Consider the following 16682-nt stretch of genomic DNA (forward strand, 5'->3'; position numbering starts at 1 on the left):
TTCATTATTGAATAATATACGGCTAAATACACTGAATACATATACATAGCTAGGACACATTTAATTGTACAAAAAATTCAAAGGCAGTCAGAGGGGCTTTCTTCGATGTTACCTTAACTTCACTGTAGTGGGTGACGAGGACAAACCATTCGCAAGCTTGTCGCTTGCAGGGACTTCTTAATACAACAGAATTTAGAAGAACAGGGATCTCTTAAAAATAGGCAAATAATAGACAACAGGTGCCTGTGTATAGATCCTAAAGACTGGTGGAAATGCCTCTTCACTCTTCCTTTCCTCCTCTGTCCCACTCACTCTAGCCTCAGAACTTTCTGCTCTCTCCCAGTGACTTTTCATCAAAGTAGAATTTTGGGGCAACATACCAAGCTACTGCTGCACTGTGAAGGAACAGCTTGTTTAATCTGAAGTAAAACAGGTGTAGAGGATTTATGTGTCAATGCACCTGGTGTTTTAGTACTAGCTCTGGCTCATTTGGCTACGTCATCCCGGTTGAAGCCATTCAAAGCACCAGCGAGTTTAATATTAAGTTATACACCATCTTAAAGCCAAAGCATAACTCAAAATATGTGCAAGGTATTTTTATAGACCGGACTGTAAATATGCCCTGCTCACTAAAAGGCTGAATACATCCCCAGAGAAGTCAGTTGTCTGCGGAAGAACCCACCTGGTTGTAAAGTAATTGACGTCACTTCCCCTTTGCATAGGCTCTTGCCTCATTACCGAGGCAGCCTCAGGAGATGGCATTAGTGCCTCCATTGCAGGTCACTCATGAGGATATACCATGGGGCCTAGAGACCCTGAGAACCATCTTACTTAAATCAACACAGGAAGTCATTTACTGTTGTCTTGGGTGTTTATAAAAGGTCCCTCTTGTTGGCGTTGCCTCATTTCCTCCAGTTACTAGACATGGGATCCCTAATTCAAATGCTAAAGGGAGACATAGAAGACACAGTCTTTGGCAAATTGAAACCATATGCACATACATAGCAATACACGATACCTAGTAACAGAAAAAGATTACTAATTACAACTCAAAATAAAGCCTATTTCTGAGTTCAAGGTGATAACAGCTTAGCCAACATCCAGCATCCTGCCTGGCACACAGGAAGCCGGAGAAGACCTAAATCTTTCCTGAGCGGGTTCATTATGTCCCCCCAAGTCCCTCAAGATTTAACTCACTGTCTCAAACTCTCATTTTTCAAGTTCATGAACCTCATTATACTTATGTTAAAATATTTAATTCTGCCCAAACTCCTGTACAACAGGAAACTTCCGCTCTTTTAGTTGTTGAAGTCAATTTTGGGAATTAGTGCAGAGCCTTTAAATTAAAAAAATTTTAAAAAGGCCTAACTAATGTCCTGGCTGTGTTTTAAAGAGACTCTCAACAAGCAGGAGCTGAAGGGATGGTGTAAGAAGTTGTGTAACACAAGACTCTAAAAAAATTAACTTATTTATTGACAGTATTGTCCAAACTAACCAGCTGCAGCATTTTTTTTAAATCACTGTTCAGTATCCTTTTGGGTTTTGTTGTCTATGTGGGGTTTTAGTTAACAATAGTAGCCCTTTATCGCACATGCCTTTAATCCCAGCACTCGGGAGGCAGAGGCAAGCAGATCACTGTGAGTTCGAGGCCAGCCTGGTCTACAAAGTGAGTCCAGGACAGCCAAGGCTACACAGAGAAACCACGTCTCGAAAAACCAAATAAATAAATAAATAAATAAATAAATAAATAAATAAACAGTAGCCCTTTAAATTAAATGCAAAGATGAGGGTCCTATATCTCACAGTCGTGACTGTTGGCTTTAAGGCGGTCACATCACATATATGTATGTGTCTCAGGTTCACAGCAATACTAACAGTCAGTCATAACAGAGCTTTACATTAATGTCAGCACCTCTCATTGCTTTATTCTAAATGGCTGTGCATTTTTGGAGACTCTCATAATACATACCATTTTCTCATAGAATGTATCTCTATGTAGATTTAATATTCCTGTAGAGGGCTGCAGATGTGCTCAGTAATAGAGTGATTCCCGCTGTCAAATTAATTAATTAACAAAATGCATGTCAGTTGTGGCTGGTCTCCAATTCACTTTCATAAAGTGTACAAAGTCTCCCTAGTTCTTGACTAGGGTGACCAACCTCTGTAATATCATTAAAGTCCCTAATATGCACGGAAATATATTGTGTGCCCAAAATCTTGCATGAAACACTTGTGTAGAAAGGAAACAAAATTTAGCCTTGCGTGGCATCCAAATAATGTGAGGTGACCTATTTGTTCTGTAATCATCAACTGTAAGGTGGTATGCATTTATTGACTGTTTCTAATTCCTGTATTAAGTTATAGAAAAGTTTTTAAGGTATTTGTAATAAACCAAGTGAACAAGAAGATAATATATTGAAATAGTAAGAGTAAAATGTTGATAAAACAGCTCTAAAAAATAATCTTTATTTAGCCTTACCCACAAGTCGCCAATTACTATTCAGTCAAGGTTCTACTCTATGGCTAAAGCATAAAATGATTAGCTAAATCTTCATGCTGCACAATGTTACTATTTATGAAATAGCATTCATTAATACTTCAATTATAAAATTCAGAGACATAAAAGGATATCCAGCTTTTCTCCCTCCACCGCTTACCCGTGATATCGTCAGAAACTAAACTATTTGGCCTCTGTTTTTAAGTAAGAAAGACATCTGGTTTCTACCTGCTCTTTGTATAACTCTCTCAACATGTTAACCCTCAACTTGTTAGAATCAAGCCAACAAATGCAGTACCACCTGCAACTTTTGTACTTCAAGTTTTTTTTTTTTTTGCATGAGAACTTTTCATTGTTCTTTTTAGAAACACATTCTAGCCAGTGTTTTAGACTGATCACCTCTTCTGTCCCCAATTCCTCCTAACCTATCTGTACTTGTTTTCTCTGTTCTTCCGGTCTCTTGCGTCATCTCTATAACGTGGTCATTAACACAGTGGCTGCAGCACTCCTTCCGGTATTGACTGTGGCAGTGGACGTAGCACCCCTTCCTCCGTCAGTACTGTTAGTACGATCTGCCCAGGTGACTTGAAAATTGCTGCTAAGATGGCCCCTAACATTCCTTTGGAAATGGAGCTTCCGGGCGTGAAGATTGTACATGCTCAGTTTAACACACCTATGCAGTTGTACTCAGATGACAATATTATGGAAACACTTCAGGGTCAGGTTTCCACAGCTCTAGGGGAGACACCTTCCATGAGGTAATATGAGATTTTTTTGAACCGTGGGCATATTGACTAAACACATGGGTGATGTCAACTTTAATGGCTGTCTTTTAACATTGTCTTGGTGGAAAGAAAGCTATGGGAAAGTTTAGGGGGGAAAGTAATGTTTTGCAAACATTTAACCCGGTAATAAAACTTATCTACATAGATGATAGGACAGATATAAATAAAATAAAATCACATAAAGACCAAATGGGTGTCTTTTGAAAACTGCAGCGTACTTTTATAAGTGACTGATTTAGTATTCTCAGAAGTGGCTTAAGATCTTTTGTAGGTGAAAAGATGGAGGGAGGGGTGATGTCCAAACACTATTGTGAGATGATCCTTTCTCTTTCTCTAATGGGAATGTATAGAGAGGAACTGGTTTGCTGTTTAAAATGTCTGCATTTCTTTAAACTTTTATAAGCACATGCTTCAGGCTGTTAGTGAAGATATTCAATTCCTGTTAGGCTTTATTTTGACTAGTTTGTTCTTTGTTATTAATGTGTGTTCCAAGTACTTTTGCCACAGAGCTTTTCCAATTAAGAAGATTTATTATGGAATGAAATCCCATTGCTTCTTTTAATATTGCAAAGTCACATTTTATAAATTGTGATACTTAAGAGTGCTATGTGGCAATATCTCAAAGTTGTCTCAGGGTTTATACCATACCATGAATTAATCCCAAAGCCATTTTACAAAGAAAAAATATATATATGTATATGGTTAAAATACGCACAGATAGATTTCTAGGTAATACAGTTAAGTAACATAAAGTGTTTAGTTCCTGACAAGTAGAATTATGATGCATTTTTAATTGTTCATTATTTGCTGAAAGCATAGTAGATAACCCTGTTCTCATTATTATTGTGACGATTTTAAAATAGAACCAGTTTAGCAAATGCATTGATGAGTTACTGCATTATGTAGGTTGGATCACTGTCAGGTGAATTTCATCAACTTAAAAGTTCATTGAAACTTCATTTTATATCAAAAATCGTAGAATTTAAACTTCTATGAGTGAGAAGAATCAAAATGAGTTCCCGCCTACACGACTGTGTCTGCTCTCTTTTTTGTAGTGGAAAAAGAGGCAGTTTGTTCATGTCTAAATTAATTATATAGCCATTAGACACAAGTCTTATCTTTTCAAACTACCATGTCGTGACAGAGCTCACCTACGTGAATTCATGCCGTACTTCTTTTTTTGTTGTTGTTTTGTTATTTTTTTTTTTGTTGTTGTTGTTGTTTTGTTTGGTTGGTTGGTTTGGTTTTTTTTTAATATATTTTATTAATTTATTCATATTACATCTCAATTGTTATCCCATCCCTTGCATCCTCCCATTGCTCCCTCCCTCCCATTTTCCCCTTACTCCCTTCCCCTATGACTGTGACTGAGGGGGCCTCCTCCCCCTGTATATGCTCATAGGGTGTCAAGTCTCTTCTTGGTAGCCTGCTATCCTTCCTCTGAGTGCCACCAGGCCTCCCCAGCCAGGGGACGTGGTCAAATATGGGGCACCAGAGTTCCTGTGAAAGTCAGACCCAGCTCTCCACTCAACTGTGGGGAGTGTCCTGTCCATTGGCTAGATCTGGGTAGGGCTTCGAAGTTTACTGCATATATTGTCCTTGGACACGCTGTACTTCTTACCCTAGAGACTGACTTGGGGGCACTCCCCGAGCAGTGCTTGCCCTAAACAAGGGCTGATACTTGTTGTTGTGTTGTCTTTTGGAGCTCCCGATGGTGCATCACCAGATATGTCTGTGTTTCAGTGAGCCCACGGCCTCAGTGCCCCCTCAGTCGGATGTGTACCGCATGCTGCATGATGGTCAGGATGGACCAGCTCCTCCCCGCCAATCGGGCTCCTTCAGGGTGCTCCAGGAGCTGGTGAGCGACGGGCCTGGTGAGCTGCCACTACCATCTACTGACCTATTTGCAAAGGCCCGTAAATGGGTGGGGAAGAGGAACCCAGCGGCAGGGAATGGGGAATGGGTGTCCGAACACGAGTTTTAGTCGGCAATCAAGCGAGTGCGCGTTCAGAATGACTTAGGAAAAGAATTCTCTGGACATATCAAAGTATTCACGGAATGAAACCACTCATTTCAACACAAAGCACCAAAAACAAATTCTATCCAGGTAGTAGTCAAGGGCCAGCATAGCTTATTAATCAAAGATTTAGTTTTTCAACAGATGCTATAAGATTTCTCAGCCTCTCCTCTCCAACTCCTTAGAGTATCATCAACTTCAAGGCAAAAAAAAAAAAGAAAAGAAAAGAAAAAAGAAAAAAAGAAGTGAAATGAAACCTACTGTGCACCTTACTCTGTGCAAAGTGCCCTGCATTTAGTATCGCCAATTTTTCACAATAAATCAGGAAGGTAGGAACTATTACTTGCCCCATTTGACAAATGAGAAACAGAGGCATAAGAGAAGTAGAGTTGAAAATGGCCACACAGCCAGTATGTGCAGGAACAGACCTCTCACCGCTCCTGTTGTCCTCTGGCTTGCACTTAAGCTGATACTTTTTGTCCCCCAGATGACATATCCTTCCCCAGAGGAGCCACACAAAAGGCAAAGATGCCTCATAAGATGGACACAAAGATGGGAATAAGTGTTACCAGGGTTTTAGAAATAATAGCAAAGCGTGTGCATCCCTGGTGTGGATGTGAACGATGTGGCCACTGTGGGAAGCAGAGCGGCTGCCTCTGAGAGAGCACCTTAAGAAATGGCCCGGCAGTTCTGTGCCTAGGCAGACATTCTCAAAGCAGAAATGAAAACGTACGCACTTGTACAGTGGTATGCCAATGATGTGTAAAGGCCAGATGGGTGCAAACATTCAAAGACCCACTGAGACATGAGTGGATAAACAAGATGGGAAAACACGCCAAGGACAGAATGTTAGTCCACCTTTGAAAGGTATGAACTTCTGGCCGAGGCAAGGCTATGGGTGAAACTTGATAGCATTACGCTAGCTGAAAAAGAACAGACATAAAAGGAAAGACCGTGTGGTTCTGTTTACATGAGACATCTACAACAGACAAATTCATAGAGCGGAAGTCGAGAAGAGGTTTCTGGGGGCTGAAGAGGAGGGGAAGGGTGCTTCCTGTTTGGTGGTTACACAGTCCCCGGTTGCTGTCTGTGGATGGTAAAATGTGCCAAAATATATAAGATTTTACTGTTTTTTGCAGCAGGTGATCACATTCTCAAGTCGTGAGAATGGTTAATTTTATGACTTTTTTTTTTTTTTTTTTCAAAAGAGGCAGAAGCAGGCAGAGGCCAGCCTGGTCTACACAGAGCAAGTTTCAGAACAGCCAGGGCTACACAGAGAAGCCCTATCTCTAAAACAAGAAAGAGAGAAAGAAAAATGAAGAGAGAAGAAAAGCACTATGTGCTTTTCCAGAGGTCCTGAGTTCAAATCCCAGCAACCTCATGGTGGCTCCCAACCATCTATAATGTGATCTGATACCCTCTTCCAGCACGCAGGTGTACATGCAGATAGAATACTCATATACATAAAATAAACAAATAAAACTTTTTTAAATAGGGCTGGAGAGATGGCTCAGTGGTTAGGAACACTGACTGCTATTCCAGAGGACTCAGGTTTAGTTCCCAGGACCCGCATGGCAGCTCACAACTGTCTGTAACCCCAAGATCTGACACCTTCACACAAGCATACAAGCAGCCAAAACACCAATGTACATAAAATAAAACTATTACTTAAAAAGATATCCAATGAAAGGCGCCCAATCTTTCAAGCATCTTGCAACAGTTCCCAACAGCACGTTTTATGGGTAATTTTGTTTTAATGCGGCCTATGTCAGAAGCAAGTCTCTCCTGCACCACTGGGCCCTGCTCCCCTGGAAACCACAGTGTGGATGCAGCTGACGAATCCTTGGGCTAAAGTGCATGCTTTAAAATAGACTCCAAGGATAACTGGAGCCAGCTGCTCCTCACCATAAATGGAAACACTTTGTTTTTCAGATGACCGTCCCGCTGGAACTCGAAGCGTGAGGGCTCCAGTTACTAAAGTCCACGGCGGAGCTGGCAGTGCCCAGAGGATGCCACTCTGTGACAAGTGTGGGAGCGGCATTGTGTACGTCTTACTTTTAGCTAACTGGAGGGTTTATCCTGAGTCTTGCTGGCAGTTCTCCATTTCTTGTACCTTTAAGCCTTTATAGAGGAAAGGCAACTTTGAAAAAGTTAAATTTCTATTTATTAACTTAAAATAGAACATTTATAACAAACATGTTAGCATATCTACCCAGTGTGCCTTAGTCATAACTTCAAATTGGCATAGAATGAGTCAGCAGTCTGAGCCTTCAGAAATACTTTTATGATGAAAAAAAAACAAAAACTGCCCAAACATATATATAAAAACAATTTCCAAGAATCATGCATTTGATTGGGCTTTTGTTTGTTTTGTTGTTGTTTTGGGGTGGCGGGGGTTGGTTTTTCAAGACAAGGTTTCTCTGTGTAGTCTTGGCTGTCCCGGATTCACTTTGTAGACCAGGCTGGTCTTGAACTCACAGTGATCCGCTTGCCTCTGCCTCCCGAGTGCTAGGATTAAGGGCATGTGCCACCTTCATCTGGCACTTCTATCCTGCCCTTTTATCCTGTTGTCCCACTACAACTAGAGACACAATTTGCCCAGTTATCCAAGAGAGTGGTGGGGGAAAGGGGTACTAGTTAGAACCAAAGGAGCAAAGTGGAGGACAGAAGAAAGGGGGTGACTGAACAATGCCTCTGAAAACATACAACTCATAGTGTCACCAAAAGTAGCATTGTACCCAAATAATAGTAAACTGTGTGCTTGGTTAAAGTGAGCCCACCCACGGAGGGTGCCGTATCTACTTGCTACAGTAGATGCTGGACCACCAAGATAGCAAACCAACAGGGGGACCTCCAACTCTGCAGCTCACAACCTGGCTCAAAGTCACCACAACCCCTTTACGGGGTTCGGCTTCCATATTCATGGCTCCCACTTGTAAAGAAGCTGGGGTTGGGGAGGCGCGGGGGCCAGGGGGCGGGATGGCGGGGGTAGCATGAGACAGAAACTAGTAAGTCTATTCATTCGCACCTTGGTGTCAGAGAAAACGGTGGTGCTGTGGTCAAATTGTGACATACAAATGTCCGATATGCAGTGTTCTCTGTGAAACAGGCCAGCTTGTGGCAGCCTCGTCCTCACCTGTCTGTACCCGTGTCTTCTCCCCCACAGAGGTGCTGTTGTCAAGGCCCGGGATAAGTACCGGCACCCCGAGTGTTTTGTGTGCGCTGACTGTAATCTGAACCTCAAGCAGAAGGGCTACTTCTTCGTGGAGGGGGAGCTGTACTGTGAGACCCACGCGAGAGCCCGCACGAGGCCCCCTGAAGGCTACGACACAGTCACTCTGTACCCCAAAGCTTAGGTCCTTTGCAGACCAGAACACGCATGCACACACCCACGTACACTTAACACTTAATACGGAGCTTCAAGCAGGAGTAAGAACAGTCACCTCCCAGTCCAAAGCCGAGACTTTTAGGCATTTATCTTACTGTGTAGTAAGGGAAAGAAACGGGGAGGCAAAGGCCACCCTAGTGACAAAAACAAGTGTTATCTATGGCTTGTAATTCTTTATCTTGGGGGGACAGAAATAGTGACATTTAAAGCAATAATGGTTCAACGTCATACTCCACAGTTTCCATCTGCTACACAGCCGTCCGATGAATGAACTCCTGGATATTTGGGGAAGTTCAGGTTGTTTTTCCTTCAAAGTGCTTTTGGATATTGTAGTCAGTAACGTCAAATAAAAATCTTGTATTCTAACAAAGTCTGCAGATGTCTCTGCCTGTTATTCCTAGAGTGCAGGTCAGGAAGACGTTTCCAGGATTCCTGTGCGGTATATGCAAACGCTGTACCACTGGATAACACAAACATAATAAATACACAAAGCATGGATTGTCGAGTTTTTTTTTTTTAATTCATAGTGAAGTGGTAATCAATGGATTCATCCTTTCAGCAAGAGAACCCACTCTTATCTTAGTATGTAAAGTAACAACTTAAGCATTTTAAGAAGCCCAGCAGTGGTGGTGCACACCTTTAATCCCAGCACTCAGGAGGCAGAGGCAGATGATGACTTGAGTCCAGCCTGATCTACAGAGTGAGTTCCAGGACAGCCAAGGCTACACAGATAAATCCTGTCTCAAACCAAAACAAACAAACATAGACACAATATATATATATATATATATATATATATATATATATATATATATATATATATATATACATTTATACACATATGTATGTATGAATCTGTGTCCTCTTTAGTTTTTATAGTTTAGTTTTTTTGCGTGTGTTGTAGGGGTTGGAGAGAGAAAGGGAGAGGGAGGGAGGGGGAGAGAGAGAGAGAGAGAGAGAGAGAGAGAGAGAGAGAGAGTAAAAAAGGCCTGAACAAGTGTGCCCATGTTTGTGGAGGCCACAGATCAATCTTCATCAACCTTGAGTTTGGAGACAGATCTCTCTCTCTCTCTCTCTCTCTCTCTGGAACTCTGGGCTTGCTGGTTGGGCTGGAGGGTCAGCAACCCCAGGGACCTGCCTGTCTCTGCATCCCCAGCTGACATTACCAGCAGCTGTCAGCGCCCCTGCCCTTTTATGGGAGTACTGAGGATCAAATACTGGTCCTCGCACTTGGAGGGCAAACACTATCACTGAGCCACTTTCTCAGCTCCCCACTGTTTCTTATAAGCCCTAAATTTCTGCTGGCAGGAGGAGTACTGAAAATTTCTAGTTTAAGGTAATTTAATATCATCCCCACTAATACATTTATTTTTGTTTTGGGCTCTTTTTATTTTTTGTGTTTATTTACTTTTTTTTATGTGTATGAGTGTTTTGCCTGTAAGGATGTGTACGTGTCGTGTGCATGCCTGGTGCCTGCAGAAGTTAGAAGAAAGAAGTGGGGTATCATGGAACTGGAGTTACGGAAGGCTGTGAGCCACTATGTAGGTGCTGGGAGTTAGACTCTGGTCCTCTGCAAGAGTGGCAAGTGCTCTTAAGTGACGAGCCACCTCTCTGGCCCCCAGCATGGGCTCTCTTGATTGAAATGTCTCTTTTATATAAACATTCAGGGAAATTGAAAGTTCAAGACCCATCAGGATTGTTTCTTCCTCTGACTTAGGCTCTTCTTCTGCATCCCAAGATGACATCTCTATGAGGGGACCTACTGGAGAAGACAGTACCATTGCTCTGGTAAGGCTTGCCGGTACCCACTGCTGGTCTCCATGCCCTTGCTCTGAACTTTCTCTGGGCATGATTCAAGCCAGGCCTTAACCTTGCCTCCTCCTTAACCTTCCAAATTCTTAGCGCAGTCTTCCAAGGAGTCTTGAATCCGGACATGAACTGTCCCTGGCCCCTGGCCCAGGCAATCCACCATGTAATTCCTGCTAGGACTCACCTTCCCTGACACCCAAGCTAGCCTCACAGCGATGCCCTTGACTTGTACCTCTCACCTACTTCCCTCACCATTAACACTAGGACACTTTTGAATCTGTCCTCCTAAAATTTATACAGTGAGAACAAGTAAAACGGACTGTCTCTGACACTCTGCCTTCCATGATGTCACACAGCCATGCCTACCTGCTGTAGCTGCCACTTGCTCACCTAGATTCATGTGTCTTCCTCCTATAGTTGTGAGGCCTTTAACTCTGGCCGATTTCTCCAGAGAATGCATCATGGCCTGCCTCCCCTTAGGCATTGGAGATTATAACCTCTGCAATGAAACTCGTTTGTTACCACAACTACTAAAAATAGTGAGGTTATTTTTAAGCGTTTGTTCTGGAAATCTGAGTTTTGGAAGCTGGAAAGTAAATGAATGGCAAGAGACTTAGAAAAATCTGAGAAAATTAAAACCAAAAATAGCAATGGAGAAAAATAGAAATACAATTGAATTTACTCTCTAGACTCTTGAAAAAGCATGAGAATTGACGAAACCCGGCACTCCTGGTTAACTCCATGGTTAGAGGTGGGACCACCAAAGGAGAAGTACGTGGAAGGTATTTAAGAGTCACTTAGAGGCTACTGGGGTGCAGCTCGGCCGGTGGAGTGCTTGCCTCCCATACTCAAAGCTTGGGGCTTGATCCTCGACATTGAATAATCCAAGTGTTGGCGTGCACATCTGTAATCCTAGCCCTCAGGAAACAAGATCAGGAGGGTCAGAAGTTCAAGGTCATCCTCGGCTACAGGGCCACATCCAGGGGGTTCTGATTCACACAAGGAAGAACTCAATGGCTACACACTACGCTGCTTCTGACCCCTATACACTCACACCTGCCCGTGAGTGGGTGAGCCTCACACACAGAAGGGGAAGCAGAGCACTGCTGAACCAGAAAAGGAAGTGTAGAGGACGATTGTACATCTCACAGAAAATAGTATAAAGTAAGACTAAGGACTTGTGAAGAAACATTAGACGCTACTGTACATTGTGTTTTGGACATTTTCCCAAGCTGGACATGGGGACATGTGCCTGTAATCCCAGCATGTGAGACTGAGACAGAAAGATTATTTTGAGATTGGGGATAGCCTGGGCTATACATTGAGCCCTTGTCTCAATTAATCAGTCAATAAACAAAGAAATGATGGTGTTTCCCTTATAGTTCACATATGTTAAATACAGTAGAGTACAGAGTGAATTGTTCACACTCAAGTTTAATATGGAACTTATTATTATTATAGTAAAATATAATAGTGTCTGTAAAATCTGAAATTTCTGAGAGATATGGCTATAATTAGATAATTTAGATTAAATGACTAAGGCTTGTGAGGCATGCCCTATCACTGCCTTTAGAATAAACATTATTCTTCAAATAACTTAATCCAAAGTGGTTTTTGTTTGGCTGGTTGGTTTTGTTTTTTGTTTTTGTTTTTTTAGACACAGTTTTTCTATGTAGCTTTGGCTGTCCTGGAACTCACTCTGTAGACCAGGCTGGCTTTGAAATCCCTGAGATCTTGGCTACCTATACCTCCTGAGTGCTGGGGTTAAAGGCATATGCCACCACCCACCAGGCTCAAAGTTCTTAATATATAAAAGAATTAACTAGAATTAATAAAGAGACATGAATGCTATATGAAAATTATTTTGAAATGTGTAAAGTAAGACATAAAAAAATCAGTGCTAAAAATGAAAAAGAATTTTTTAAAGCATTTTATTTATTATTTTTATATGTGTGGGTAGTTTGCCTGTGTGTCTGCCTATGCACCCTTAATACACAGGCTCACAGAGGTCAGAAAGGAGTTGGGTTTCCTAGAAGTAGAGCAAAAGGTGCTTATGAATCACCTTGTGAGTCCTGGGCATCAAACCTGGGTCCCCTAAAAGAACAGCCAATATTCGGAAATACTGAGCCATTTCTACAGCCTCAAAACCTTTTTCTTAAAGCAAACAAATGAGAGAGAAAATTTCTCCTTATATAGTATTTTGCCCTTCAGTAATGAAATCATGCCAGAAATTCTATGTAGAAACTCACATCATGCACAACAAAGACAATCAACTTTGATTTTGCTCACAGAATATATTCTCTTAGAGGAAAAATGAAAACAAAACAAAAACCAAAAAGCTTGAACATTGTTTAGATTTACAAGCTTCAGAAAGCCAAAATACTCAACCTAAGTATCTGTGTTACCGTGTATTTTTGTACCTGTTACACAGAGGATCATAAAGCGCATTCGTTAGTGTCTCTGATTAGCAGCTTACTCATCTCCGCCTAAGGTAAGGTTTCCCGTTGCCCAACACAGGAGCAGCCGAGCTAAGCACAGTGCAGCTCTGAGTCTTTTTTATTAACAACTCTAGTTACAAATGCTTGGGCTGGGGCTATGACTGGGTGGCTAAGCACATGTCTTGTTCTTACAGAGGACCCAAGTTCAATTCCCAGCACCCACATCAGGAAGCTCACAACTGCTTTTAACTCCAACTCTAGGGGATGTCCTGAGCCATAGGCTCATGCACATGTACAAACACACACGCATAAGTATGTAAGGACATAATAAAAATAAAATTAAAAGCAAATACTTGGCATGTTGTCCTTTAAACAAATCTGATTTTAGTTCTAAGAGAAGCTGCTCCTTGTAATTGTTATTCTATTATTATGCCATCATGGCCGACAGTTCTTTTATTTATGCTGTGACTTAATTCAAATAAGACAAGAATGTGGAGGAAAGAATAAAGAGATGAAAGGGATTCGAGCAGACAAGTCTCACCTGCCCTACATGACCGTGTCACAGTACGGGTCACAGATCTCAGACTGCTGTGGGAGATGCTTCAACTAAGTCAACTGGGAACTGACAAGCAAGAGGTGCTGAAGACAAGACCTGGAAAACTCATTTTATTGCTCCAATCCATTTGCAGAGCTCTTCAAAGCTCATGAGAGTGTTTTCTGTAATTGGTTTGTAAAAACCAAGTACCTTTAAGGTGGGCTACTTTATCCTAATTATTTTTAGATTGGGGGATTATTGTAGACCATTTTTACTTAATGACTTGATGAACAATCAAGCATAAAATCGGGGGGGGGGGTGGCGGGCACTGAGATCGCTCAGCTGGTCAAGTGCTTGACGCCAAGCCTGATGACCTGAGTTCAAATCCCTGCAGCTCACACAGAGGGAAAGAACTAACTCCTGAAACTTGTCCTTTCGCCTTTACACTCTTAGTGTGTTGTTGTGCAGACAAGTGTGTCACATGCATACCCATGTATACAACAGGAATGTACATCACCCACATATGTTGGGATAGTCTGATGTATTTTGATGCAAAGGGGGAATTGTTGGGGGATGGTACGATGTATTTTGATGCTAATTAATAAAAAGCCATCCCACCTGGGCAGGGCAGAGGAGATACAGGTGTGGCTAAGGTTCCAGAAAGAGAGAGGAATCCTGGGAAGAAGAGGAAGAAGACAGACCAGAGGACAGGGTCCCGAGAGGAGAAGAGCGAAAGGCTGCCATGGGTTAGATGGAAGAAAAGTACATGGCCGGCATGGATGGAGATTCTGGCCCAGATAAAAAACATTAAAAAGTGTTTGGGATTATGGCTAGGAGGTAGCTAACAGAAATGATTAGAAACAGATGGCGTGGGAATGGGGCAGGTATCACTTACCAGCCCCACTATGAGAGTAGTTTAGAGAATGTCTTCCCTGCCCCAGGTTCACTAAGGCTATTTTAAAATATAACAAGTGTGTGTGTCTTGATTGATTGATCGCCAACTGATAATTTAAAAACAATTTACATATATATATACACACAATAGGTAAATAAATGTTAAAAACAAAGAAAATTCAAAAAATTAGATATTAACATTAACTTTTCAATAACTTACAACTTTGGCTAAGTATGCAGAGGATGTCCAAAACCGTGTATTCTTTTCTCTAAGAGTAAGGAAGGCATGAAGGCATTTTACATTACAAAATCATAAAGCATGATGCCATATCGACCATTCAAAGAGCAATACCTTGTGTAGCCTTAGTTACTATGCTCATAAGAAGCTTCGGGTATTCAAACATTTCAAATTAAGGTTATAGGAAATAATATCTGGGCATGGTGGTGTGCGTGTACCTTTGATCCCAGCACTCAGGAGGCAGAGGCAGATGGATGTCTGTGAGTTTGAGGCCAGTCTGGTCTATGTAGCTAGTTCTAGGCTAGCCATGGCTTTAGAGTAAGATGCTGTACCCCCCCCAAAAAAAATTATATGTATTAAGGGTCAGCAAGATAGCTCAGTAGGTAAAAAATTTTGCCATGAAAGTCTAGAGACCTGAGTTTAATCCTCAGGACCCACATAAAGGGAAGGAGAAAAACTGAGTCTACAAAGCTGCCCTCTGACTTCTACACATCATGCATACACACAAATAATAATAATAATAATAATAATAATAATAATAATAATAATAATAATAATAATAATAATAATAAAATAACAAAAAAACAACATGTGTTGTGGAAGTTTTTGGTTTATATGTAAACATGTTTTTGTTTTAATCCCAGGTGTAGAATATGCGGGCTGCTCCAGTTGTCCACAGCTGATAACTACCTCCTGAGAGGGCACATAATGTTTTTCAGCTGTGAACTACCTTGTGCAGGAGTATGGTCTTTGCCAGTGGGGATAAAAGCCAACCCCAAAGAGAGACTGGGGACTCAGAGAAAGAGGAAGGTTGCTGGTGCTTCCCCCTGCTGCTCCTAGTTGCTATTAGTGCAGTGTGATAAGTAGAAGTCAGAGATATCCCTGAAATGAAGACTGGACTTGCTCCCAAGAAACCCAATGGCCCTAAACAGCAGGAAGCAGCTAAGGAAAGCTATGCCCCTCTCCCCACTAATTTTCTTTCTCCCTTACTTTGTGTTGGGGTGTTGGAAGGGATTGGGGCAGAGAAGGGAAAGAGAGATTTAAAGAACCCAAAATAAAAATAGTTGGCTAAAAGTATGCCAACATTTGGTGCCCAAGTGGGGTTCCACCTGTAACTTTAACTATTTTCAAATCTAGTTGTTTCAAATATTTAGTGCTTATACCTCCCTTCCAACCCACCTATCTTAGATAGGAGAGAAAAGAGGTTAATGGGAAACAGGAGAAATAGACCTTCTTAGACTCAGTTCCTGGGAGCAATTTCACTGACCTAGTCAGCAGGATTCCAGCAGACCGGTTAAACAACAACCCAGCAATTCATCAAAGGTGACTGCAACCACAGTAGCCAGAACCCGGAGCAGCAGCTGGGACCCGGAACCTCGAAGCATTCTCTGGAGCGGTTCTCTCTAGGAGCATCTTGTAGTAGATCCATTAACAGCCAAACAATAGGAAATGATGCCAAGAACAAGAGGCCCAGCCTCTTGTTTAGGGCTCATATATATCTCCTCTCAGACTCCGTCCTAGGATGTTTATCAGCTGGCAAAGACCAAGGCCTGGAAAGAGGCAGTTCCTCTTCTAGCAGATAAATATCACCTGTTCTCTCACAAGTCTGTTTCCCATTTTGGGATCAAAACAAAAACATGTTTACATCCACTACAAGCATGTTTTAAGTATTATGTAACATACAAATTATTTATTTTAAAATAAAAATTACTCCTTTTTCTTTCTCTTTTTCTGTTTTGAAGAAAGCTAAACAAGCAAACTTACTGAGAAGTAAGGAAGCACTGTACTGTAGCACTCTTTTGTTTCTCTGATTATCCACCTCACAAAGAAGTGCATAGACGGTCTCTTTCTGCACCAAGAGCAAAGTTAAGGTGTAGCTTTAAGGACTAACTCTCATCAGATCAAACCATGTTCCACACCATTTTATAAAGCTTGCAGGCTGAAGAGTCAAAGTAGGTTCTGGTTGCCCTCCCTAGGAATAGGGGCATTCACTAGGTGTGTGGTGTGTACATTCCAGTGGTTCGGTAAATGCTGAACATCTGCAGAACAGCTGCACACGCCACCACAGGCAGCCACCTGCA

The 16682-nt window shown here is 41.7% G+C and overlaps 1 protein-coding gene across 3 annotated transcripts in view; it reads left to right on the forward strand.

Annotated features, from left to right (window-relative positions):
* The window catches only part of Pdlim3 (PDZ and LIM domain 3), a 30906-nt gene extending 22222 nt beyond the window's left edge, over positions 1-8684 (forward strand). For 2 of the 3 annotated variants that reach the window (XM_051169720.1, XM_051169719.1), the window contains exons 5-7: positions 5026-5156; positions 7232-7343; positions 8466-8684. In XM_051169720.1, the coding sequence (XP_051025677.1) occupies positions 5026-5156; positions 7232-7343; positions 8466-8655 (433 nt within the window). In that variant the 3' untranslated portion in view covers positions 8656-8684. Of the gene's footprint in view, positions 1-2991; positions 3256-5025; positions 5157-7231; positions 7344-8465 lie in introns of all 3 variants that reach the window. The other variant, XM_051169718.1, reaches the window with a different exon arrangement.
* The last annotated feature ends 7998 nt before the right edge of the window (positions 8685-16682 follow it).

The sequence above is a fragment of the Acomys russatus genome, chromosome 27 (genome assembly GCF_903995435.1).
Source record: "Acomys russatus chromosome 27, mAcoRus1.1, whole genome shotgun sequence".
Classification (NCBI taxonomy): domain Eukaryota; kingdom Metazoa; phylum Chordata; class Mammalia; order Rodentia; family Muridae; genus Acomys; species Acomys russatus.